Raw genomic sequence first — 11321 nt, forward strand, 5'->3', positions numbered from 1 at the left:
CATTTAAAGGCTAAACCTAATTTATAATCCCTTTTGCTAAAAGTATGTAAGTCTGGAAGAACCGGCCATTCTTAGGACCTACCACTTAAAGAGAATTTCAAACTCAGATTCCTATCAACTAAGCCAGAAGACTTTGTGACGTCTTAAAGGATTAGCTTTGTCAAACAATCCATATTGTCATCTATACCTCCACATTCTGCTTTCATTAAATTATTTTTTCTGACACTTTGGCTTACCAGATGTAAAGCTTTGGCTTTTTTTCCCAAATGTTTTTTTTAGAAAAAACCTTACTGTATAAGTAAATATTACATACACTCTTTTAATTTAGTCTACCATACAGCCAAATGCAGGTCATCACTGTGAACTGCTCTCTCTTCACTGTCAGACTCCTCCAATTTAGTGTGAGATACCTGAAACCAAGGTTGTGTTTCTTTTTTGCTTTAGATTTTTGTTAATCTTTTTCTCAAGAACAATAGTATCTGGAAGCTAATAAAGACTTTCACTTAAAAACATAAAATTAATTAAGGTGATACAAAGGTACTTTTTACTACTATTTTAGTTGTAGTAAATATTTAAGTAAATATTTAGTAAATATTTAAAAGTAAGATTAGGGGAAAAAGATGTTTTGATTCCACGTTGTAGACAGGGAAGTAAGACCGGAATAAACACCAATACAGTCTGGGGCTGACCTGCTAGAAAGCAGCTCTGCAGAGAAAGACCTGGGGGTCCTGGTGGACTTACAAACTTGAGCCATGAGCCCTTGTGGCCAAGAAAGCCAGTGGTATCCTGGAGTGCATTGGGAAAAGCATTGCCAGCAGGTCGAGGGAGGTGATCCTGCCCCTCTAGTCAGCCCTAGTGAGGCCACATCTGGACTTCTGTGTCCAATTCTAAGCTCCTCAGTACAAGAGAGACATGGAGCTCCTGGAGCCAGTCCAGCAGAGGGCAACAAAGATGACTAAGGGACTGGAGCATCTCTCTTACAAGGAAAGGCTGAGGGAGCCAGGCCTGTTTAGCCTTAAGAAGAGACAACTGAGAGGAGACCTCATCAGTTGTCTTTATCTCAAGGGTGTCAAGAGAACGGAGCCAGTCTCTTCTTGGTGGAGCCAAGCAACAGGACAAGAGGCAATGGGCAGAAAGGGATATACAGGAAGTTCCACCTGAATATGAACTTTACTGTGCGAGTGATCACACACTGGAACTGATTGTCCAGAGAGGTTGTGGATTCTCCCTCACCAGAGATATTCAAGAACCATCTGGACACAATCCTGTGCAATGTGCTCTACGATGACCCTGCTTGGGCAGGGAGGTTGGATCAGATGACCCATACTGGTCCCTTCCAACCTGACCCATTCTGTCATTCTGTGATTCTGTAACTTCTTGTTTGGAAAAGTCTTACAGCTAATAACAAATCAAATGGTTTTGTGTTTTGTAAATATGGAATGAGGTTCTTGTCGTTGCTCAGTAATTGACTACAGAAACGATCTGCAACAGCTGAAGGGCTCCAACGAATGCAGAATACAGCCACTGCTGTGGAATGGAATATACTGGTCAATAGTTAATCTGTGATGCAGACAAGCTGGCTGGGTAAAAAATTATTGGCTTACTATGGCTAGAACATGCTGAATTAAAACTTCATGTAGCTTTTACTGTCAGCCACTGCAGCATCAGTGAAAACCTTCTTATACGGAGGCAGGAGTTGCTTCTTTAAGATTGACTAGCATAAATTCAATAATGCTGTTTGTCAGCAGATGGTAGCAGATACATAAGTATTAGCAGATCCTTTATGTACTGTATGTTCTCTTTATTTTTAGTGGGGAATGAAATGTGAACAGAACATACTTAAAAGCTAACAAACAAGTACCTTATTCTTTTATTGGGAAAAAACTGTGTATTTTTCATCTTACAGTTTCTTTGTAGAGCCAGCATTCTACAATTAGATCCCAAGTTTTAAAGTACTAATATAAATATACAGTACCAAAAATAATAATATATATTTCTGTTCTTATAATTTCCTTCCTCATTACAATATTGTACAAGTAGATTGGATGAAAGATTAAAAAAAAAAAAAGTTAATTGGTAATTTTTTTTTTTCCCCATTGTCACAAGTCAGGATAGAGAGCACTAGACCAGCAGCATTCTGAACAGGACTGTGCATTTCCCCAAAACAGGGCCCGAAGCTGATCTGCTTTATTCACAACGTGAAGGGAGTTGATAGGGTTGGCCGGGGAAGGTGCTGGAAGGTAGGAGGGATATGCAAAACTAGGACACTGGATTGGTGAAGGATATATGCATAAACATGAGGGGGAAGGGTAGCAACAGGGTATAGACAGGGATTGGTTGAACAGATATGGAGCCAAGAACTGTCCAATGGTAGCTGACCCCTGCTCCATGGAGCTTAGCCTATAGCAACCACTTGTAACATTTTTCGAAGACATGGGGCCTCAATTCAGCAATGAGTTTTAACCCAAAGTCCCTTATAATAAAGTCCTTTTAAACCATTGTACTTCCAAAGTCCATTTTGTTAACAAATTCTTCTTTCCATTGTTTGTATGTCTGGTCAGCTTCAGGGCCATCTTCTTCACTTCGTCTACTTTATCTAGGAAAGAATCTAAAATCAGACATCCTAAGTTTAGATTGCTGAAGAAACAGTCTGGATTGTAAAAGCCTACATATGATAGGGAATACCAAAACAAATGCTAAATTATTTCTTGTGGTAGTCCTACATGCATGTTTGGTAGCAGATCATATGGCGCTGTACTAGAAACAATTTAGAAGTGTCTTTTATACTTCCTGCTGAGGGAAATGCAGCTCATATTCTCCGTGAGAAGATGTAGAAGATGCACAAGCAAGTGAATGGGGCAGCCCCCCACCAGAGCATCAATCAAGGCAAAGATAGCAAGTGGGCACATGTGGGGGTTAATGACAGGTACACCCAATTTCTGTGCTTTGCAAATATCCCACTGCTGAATTCTGCTGTGAGGACAAGGGACTGCCCACTTCTGCATCTCCTGCCTGTCTCACAGCCTTGTTCCTGGGGAGTGGAATGTTGTACTGATGTCTTGGTTAGCCTTTTCAGAGCTCTGAGAGGCGTGAGCAGTTTCACTGTGAAAATAGCCTGAGCCTGGGAGAGGAGTCTGGATGATCATCGTTTCTGTCACTTCCAGGCCATCATTTTTATCTGTCCTGAAGATTTTCCTTATATACATGGTTGTGCTCAAAAGCTGTCTTAAATTTGCATTTGCTTCCCAATGCAACTGAAGTGAGCCTGGGTCTGGTATTCATTCTAATACAGGTTTCACTGAAATCCTTCACTTTCCCTGTCCTTACCATTAACAAATAATTATTTTTGAGTGCCTCCATTATTTTTTGCAGCAGCTGTCATCTCTTTACATTTTTATAGTACCAGCTTTTATTGGTTATGATGTACTTGGAAAACAAGAATAATAGTCATAGTATTAAAAACATGTCTTTAGAAATAGATTTAAAACTCACCGTGGATTGTTTTGTGTACATCATTTCTGGGTTTCAGGTTTAGATGATGGATACTACTTTTTCTAACATTGAGGTTAGTCCTGCTTTTGAGAATGAGAGTTGTACTGGACGACCTCCAGAGGTCTGACCTGTATTGCTCTATAATTTTTAATTTCCAGTGATATGGGACCAACTGGCTGGGCGGCACCACTACTGAGCCTGGGAGGGGCAAGAAGCTGAACTATCAGTGTAACCTGGCAGCAAACAGTGCTAACAGTTTCTTGGGCTATGTTAACTGCATACTCAGGAGATTAATGGATTCAGCATTCATTAGAACACATCTACATCTACCTTTTGATACTTCAAATACAAGGACAATAATGATAAACTCTGAAAATTCAGCAGAGAGCTGTCAAAATTTTCAGGGAGTTCAAACCTTTGTCCTGGGGTGGGGGCTGGGGGAGTTGGGCATGTTTGGCCTGAACAACAAGTGGCTCCAGGGGAAACCTACTGGCAACCTGCCAGTGCTTATGAGGAGCTTATAAAAAGATAGATCCAGACTCTTCTGGTGGTGTGGTGTGAGAATGAGATGCAGTGCACATAAATTGAAACTAGAAGTTTGGGCTGGATATAAGTAAAAGCTTTTTCCTCATGAGGACAATCAAATAGTGGAAAAAGTATCCAAAGAGGTTCTGGGTTTTTTTTAGATTTTTCAGCACCCAGGTAGATAAAGCCCTGAGCAACCCAGTCTGGCCTTCTAGTGAATTTTGCTTTGAGCAGGAGATTAAAATGACTTTCTAAGGTCTATTCCAGTCTGAATTATTTTAATTCCATGATTCCATAATTTAAAATGAGAAAAATCAACTGTCTAGTTGTATTCACTAAAACAGTATTGCTTTAGCCTGAAAGTTAAATAGATGCTTTTGTATGTTTTTTCAGAATCTCATTCCCTTAACATCATCTCTTTCATCCAGTTTCTGTGAGGGCTTTTTTTCCTCATTTCAAAGTTTCAGGCATCTTCAGGCTTATTTTTATTCCTCTGCTATTCCCAAACTTTAGAGGCAGTCTGAAATGCAAATGTCTTTTTTTTTCTCTACCTACTAACAAGACCTCCTATTAAATTGTTCCACTAATCCCACCAAAGATCTCAGAATTATTTCAAAGCCCTGCTGTGTTCTGGCAAAGCAACCAGATTTTATTTCTGTTAGGATCTTTGTCCAGTCAGGGTGAAAGAGGCCAAGTGTAGTTGAAAGCAAAAAGCAGTCCTGACAATCTCAAATCCTGTTCTTAATTATACACTTTACTTTCTCTTTGATGCCCTCTAAAGTTTTTTTCTGACACAATTGCTCTATTGACTGTTTTTGATCTTAGAAGTACCACCTTTTGTCATTCCTTGGAATGATTTGGAAATTAAGCACCTTTACGTTTCTTTGATGTGTGGCTGCATTGAACTGGGCACATAATATAGTGCATTTAAGTTGCAACACAACTATTGCAAGAGGGAATAGAAATATCTAGGATGTGCAGGGCAACTTTCATGATTGTATCTGATATGACTGAGGAGCTTGATGTCAGCATTGTATTTTCTGCTTAAGGGCATGTCCCTAAGGCACATCCTAGCTGCTCCCACCTGTCATTCTTAACATTCAGGGGAAGTGCAAGATGCGGAGAACAGCAGGAACAGGATCAGCAACTGGAAGAGACATTTTTTTGAGCAAATCACTCTTATGAGGGATCTCAGCCTTCTCATCTCTGAGACTGAACATTTGATATAAATGTGGTACTTTGGGGCTCCTGCTGCTTCTGGCTTATCATTTTCGTGTAATGAATGAAGAGTGAAGAGTGGAAAAACCGTGGCAATTCAGCAACAAAGACAACCAAGAGCTAGAAAGCCAGCAGATCCAGCCATTGATCCTGGAGCTGTCAATGGCCATTGCTTTCTGGTGTTTGTCTGTTGCATATCCTCACCAGTCCATAGCTCTGTTGGTATAGTTTGACCACATGGCTCAGACTGTCTGAGTTCCTTACTTAAGATCTGATCTCTGGAAATAGAAATGAAAACGCGCACATTATAAGCTCTTATGTAAGATACTTTCAAATACAGCGATAATTGCAAAGCTATAAACATTTATACATTTAATACATCACAGTACTGAGTTAGCACCTATCAGCTCCTTTTTACTATCTGTGAGCTAAAAGCATATGACCTGAGAGTATTCACGTTGCAATTTTCTGCCACAGGTGTGGGAGCTCCACTGCAACATCTTGCATTAGAAGTGTTGAGAAGCAGTCAGTTTATCCTCCTCCAGCTTTTTTTCAGTTTGAGGTTTTGCAGATTCATGGGTTGTTCCGCAGTGTCACTCCCTCATGATTGGTGGGATATGTCTCTAGCTTTTGGTGGTCTATTCCTGACTGGTCGGGGGTGTTGCCATGGTGATGTTTGGACTTGTTCACATACCACTCTTCAGTGCGTGATATATCTATTTTAATTCAAGGTTGTGTCTCATAATAGCACACCAGTGCTGACAAGTCCACTGTTGGGAAGATTATGATAGGGGTTTTAGATACTGTTCTCTACATGGATTTCATATGACACTTCTGTGTAAGAAATTTCCATGAAATCATCAGAGAGTTTGAGTTATGAGTATTTCCCAACTTTGTAGGTGTCTGTATGTTACAATCTGCATAAAATTTACAGAAAGAACTTCGGATTCGAATAATCCCCTGAGTAAAATTAAAACTCACACAAGTTATCTGTTGATACCAAAACCTGATATTTTTATTAATTGTAAGTAATGCAAAGAGAAAGAGGAAAAAATAAGAAAAGGTTGGAAAAAGCTAAGATTACTTTTAGAAGCATAGGAAAGATACCACCAAAACTACCCTTCCACTGTGTCTGTGGGCAGAAGTGGTTTCTACCTTTTTTTTCTCTGTCTCTGCCACTTTTCCATGTTATCTTCTTTAGCTGCTAGGTACCTTAGCAGCTTTAGTTCTCTGGAACACAGCCAGGATGTGTAGCTTTGCTGCTCACACTGAGCCGTGTCCCAGGCCATGCAGGGTCCCAATTCAGCAGCACCTTTAACCCTCAGAAATATGGTTAGGGTAAAAGGGGAAGATATAACTCACGCATGTGGCACGATGGGTTTCAGTTCTTCTCCAGGCCAGCTGAGTTTCAGTCTCCAGTGGCAGACAGGCAGCACGTGGTGGCAGAGGAAAGGTGAGGAGGAGGTGGGGAGAGGCTCTCAGTGAGAGTAACCAGTTCTCTCTCCCTTTCCTCTCCCTTTTTTTCCAAAATTTTTCCTTAACTTTTATAGTGTTCAAAGGTTGTATGTAGTTTCTTGTCACGTAGCCCTATTCAATGTTCAAAGAGATATGATAACCATAAACAATAGCAAGATCTTCTGGCAGGAAAACTGCAGCAGGAAGCTCTGGTGAGGGCTTCTGGCAAAAAGCTGACAGAATTTTTGGTAGGAAGTTTTGACATGCAGAAATAGAAACATTATTTTTGGCATTTCTGTATTATCTGGTTGTTACACTGTGGTAGGGACAGAGACTTACCACTCCCCTGAAAGTTGAGACATCATCCTTGTACAAGGAATTAATATGGACGGAAGCACTGGAAAAGGAACTGTATGAAAGTTAAATCAGCAAAAAGGTTTAGGAAGCTAACACACGGCATACCTGAAAAACCAGTGGGAAAATCAAGTTGCAAAATTCCAAGTCAATGATGAATGCAAGGAAGAGACTGCATAGAATATTTTGGGCAAAGACTAAATTTTAGATCTGCTGACCAAAGAATTGCAGACCTAGCTGTAGTTGCAGACTTAATATTTGCAGTTGCAAGAGTGTGTGGTATTTGGGACAGTGAAACACATACAGCTATATGTGTTTTAAATTGCCATTGGCAAAGAAATACTACCATGGGAGTGGTTGTACACAGGACATGTTAAAGAGCTGTACAATGCAAAAGGTAGCGAGTTACAAAATTAGAACTGTGGAGTATAGATGGGAAAAGCTCATGTTCCCTTGAAATAGAGGAATTCAGCAAAAAATTTGTATTTTCCAGTAACTATAGCCTATACTTCCTTCCTGGAAAAGTATTCTACACCTGGAGATCCCCTCCTCCAGCTCCTTCCTCCCATTTTTACATTCTATGTCCATGCCTTCCATACCCTGCTTGTACCGTAAACAGTACTGCCAGAAAGTAAGATAACAGCCATTTTTAAAAGAAAAAATAATTATCCTCTGCAGTACCTTTTGGTGGCATACTGGAAAATACAGAATGAGAAAGAAAAATCACAGCAGAAGAAGGACAATGACAAAATATGGTGCTACCTGGGGCACCACTAAAAATCTATTCTAGAGCCTTCATGATCAGTTAAAGGATAATGCTTCTCTGTGTGCTTGACCCCACACAAAGCAAGCGGTATGAGGAACAGTCTTCCTTGTAGCATCCTTGCCTTATTTACTTCTGTTTTCTCTGGAGTGGAGTTAAATTTTACCCAGCTTAACAGCTTAACAGCACTGTCTGTCTATGGTTTCAGAACAGACTATCATAATGCATTGCCAGATGCTGTATTTAAATGAGTATGGATATCACATTCACGTAGGGACAGGGACACAAACTGTTTCACTGTTGTTCTAATGAAAAATAATTAAATATCTGATCATATGAAAATAGCTACTCTGCCTTCCTTGCTCCCTATTTCCAAAGCCAAACTATTGAAGCTATGTAGAAGTGTGACTTCCCTGTGTCATGAGTTGTTGATAGGGAAAAGATGTAGGCAGAGATATTTTCCTTAAAGATTAAGTCTAGGCTTTCACCACTAGCAGTAGATAGGCAGTCTTCCAGACGTCATGAAGCACAGGAATTAGCTGTCTCCCACCAGTACAATATTGAGTCACAGAGCTCTGACTTTATCACATCTCTTTTGCTTCAGAAATGCCCATGCTGAGACTCCAGAATATTAGGATATCCTCATTGAGGAGGGTGGTTAATCTTTTTACAAAGCCTTTGAATATCTCTCAAGAGGGTTCTCAGTCTTCCGGGCTTCAGAGACTGCAGGTTGAGTAGTGCAGTAGCTTTGTTTTCCTTCTCGCATACAAAATTCTCCAGTTCCTTGTAATAGAGATGGATTTGCCTGGGTTTAGCACACTTAGTTTCTGTCCCTGTTTTTCAAATGTTTTCTTCATTTTAATTGTAACTTCATGCAACATTGATTCTGTATGATGCAGAGCCCTTCCTTGTGACCTGTGCAGGCTGCTTTCAGATAGTTCGACCTCCCAGTGAAATTTTTGGCCCTTTCCATGACTGAATTCACCAGAGTAATAATCTCTTGACAGAATGAGGGTGGTGAGCCTCAGATTTATCCCACTGGTGGGATGTTAAATTTCTCCTCTTTGGAAGTGGAAGGGCCAGGTTTTTGCCTCAGCTAGCAGTTTGAGTGCTGATCCCACTGAGATGCTGCTCTGACTTTTTTTTTTTTTTTTTTTTTTTTTTTTTTTTTTTTTTTTGAAGGTCCAGAAGCTTGTGACTGATCTCCGATTACCTTCCTGATCATTTTGGATTGCCTTCAGATACAGAGGAAGGACAAGACATATAAATATTTCCAGTGCTGTTGCTTGCATATAATAGGAGGACTTCGGAGTTGCTGAATTACTGCTTTAAGGGCTGTACTTTGTGTCCTTACTAACCTTGGGCACTCTGGCTTGAATCTCAGTATGAACTGTTTAGTTCAGCAGAGAAACCACAGTGTGTGCACAGACTGTACCCAAAGAGTGCTCCCTGTAGCTCCAAGTGTGGATACTCAGCACATTCATACCTAGAAGACACGATGCTGCTCAGTAAACCACTAATGCGGATTCACCTGAACTGTTCAAGTTAAGTATGTTATGCCTAGTTAATTAACTGAGAAGTTCATCCTTACTGGAGAAAATAAGATTCCTAAAGGCAATCTGAGGAAGAAGGCCTAATGCAGAAAAATTGAAGAAATCTGCAAGAAATTTTTTCCACGGAAACATTTGGAGAAATATTTACTTTAGCTTGTTTCTGTTAAGATTGATGGAATTAAGTGCTTGTCTGTGTGTTTGATTATGTTATTTGATGTTAAACATATAAAGGAAAAATCAAAATACTGGCTTTAGTATCTATTAACTACTAATCATTGACATTTTCTTGCAGATATCCAGAGTATTTTTGAGGGCTTACCTCTTTTTAATTTTGTAGTGCTGTTTTCAGGCTAAGGTTATTAGAGGAAAGCGTTCCTTTTATGGACTATCAAATTTTATGGATTAACTGGTACAACATTAAGATGTGCTTGTCAGTTTCCAGTAGCAGATTCCTAGGGAAGAATATAAGAACAGGACAATCAGCAATATTTCCCCAGTTAATTCTCTCTGTGTCTTGCAGCTTTTTGCTTTTGCATATTGACAGATGAAAGAAATTTTCTGTGACTGAGTTAAACTGAAGTTGCTAAGGGCTCAGTGCAAAACATTTACCAATTCTAGGTGGACGACAGAATCATATTTTTGTTGGTGTCCAAATACACGTGCAAGAAACCTGGTATCAGTCAGCTAGCTAGTTGTGAGTCCAGGCGTACTTCAGTGCGCAGTGGAAGGTAAGGAGGAGGTGGTGGCATCCAGCGCCTCCGTCCTCTTAAACGGCAGCGGTAGGTGGCGCTCTGGCTTTGTTTTTCCTCAGGACATCGCTTTTTCAGGAACACCGGAGCAGTGTTCACAAGACAGGTTTTGAGATACACTCAGATGAAGAAAGTTTTGTGCTATAGATCCTCATGCTAATAAAAAAGCCCAGAACACCTTTTAAGTTTGTGGGAAAGCACTATACTTCCCGCAGGAATTAATAATTGCTCTTTTAGTCCCTACTGCTAAATATATTGTGGGTACAAAGACACTGCAGACTTCTCTAGGACCCTCCTTGTTGATCAGAAGAAGATGCAGGCAGAGACCTTTTCACATAATGATTAGGAAGGCAAAATAATTGCCACCAGTAAGACTTAAAGAACTGTGTTGGGCATCTCCGTGGAAACACTGAAAACTTAGTGTTTTTTCTGAGAGTCTTCTGTAAGCCAACAGCTACTGCAAGTGTGCCTGCCCCATGCCCAATTTAATATACTGTGCATGAGAAGCAGCATCTGCTTTGTCTCAGTTATGCTGTGTCCTACAGCTGTTGCTGCTGCCAGTATGAAAGGGAAGTCTGAATTTGAAGCATGGGAGAGCTGGTGAACAGGAGGGCAACAACCAAAGTGATTCCGAGCTTTCTAGCCATGCCATACACACAGAGCCTAAGCACTAATTGTATTTAGCCAGTAGTGCCCCATGACATGTTTTTACTAAGCAGAATTTCTTTGTGCTATACTTGGTCACTCCTGTCTTCTAAGCACACTTATTACACTTATCTAAGAATACTTTTAGATTTATGGGGACAAAGGAATTACCTCAGAGTTCTGACTGATTGCTTCTGGATTCTGCCACGCTCCATAGTGCAACTTAAAATGTGGATGCTGGTGCCTCTTCTTGGTATCTTTGTTGAGGCTGGCTCTAAAACCTCCGCTAGCTGCGCAGACGTGGACAACCTTCATGTGATGATGTCATGTACAGTAGAATCTTGGCATAAAATTTAGTTTCACGAGGGATGATCTGACTTTATTTCCAAGAAGAATGGTTACACTATAAGGTAAGTAGTTCATCCTCCTTTAGTTTCTTGGTTTTGACTATATTATACTCAAGTGTTTAGCTAAAGCAGGTTTTGGCCATCTGTTAAGTGAAAGCAGATTATTACAGACAGGTGCTGTTGGGCTGCTTTCATAAGAATCCAGGTTCTTTATAGTCTC

The 11321-nt window shown here is 40.3% G+C and overlaps 1 protein-coding gene across 1 annotated transcript in view; it reads right to left on the bottom strand.

The window, feature by feature from the left end:
• TMEM18 (transmembrane protein 18) overlaps nt 1-11069 on the bottom strand; it is a 15446-nt gene extending 4377 nt beyond the window's left edge. The window contains exons 1-2 of the mRNA XM_027889380.1: nt 10926-11069; nt 10071-10178 (exon numbers count right to left, since the gene is read on the bottom strand). Of these exons, the coding sequence (XP_027745181.1) occupies nt 10071-10178; nt 10926-11069 (252 nt within the window). The remainder of the gene's footprint in view (nt 1-10070; nt 10179-10925) is intronic.
• Between the last annotated feature and the right edge of the window lie 252 nt (nt 11070-11321).

Source organism: Empidonax traillii, unplaced genomic scaffold, assembly GCF_003031625.1.
Source record: "Empidonax traillii isolate 1590-97213 ecotype Southwest subspecies unplaced genomic scaffold, ASM303162v1 scaffold260:size695979, whole genome shotgun sequence".
Taxonomy (NCBI): Eukaryota; Metazoa; Chordata; class Aves; order Passeriformes; family Tyrannidae; genus Empidonax; species Empidonax traillii.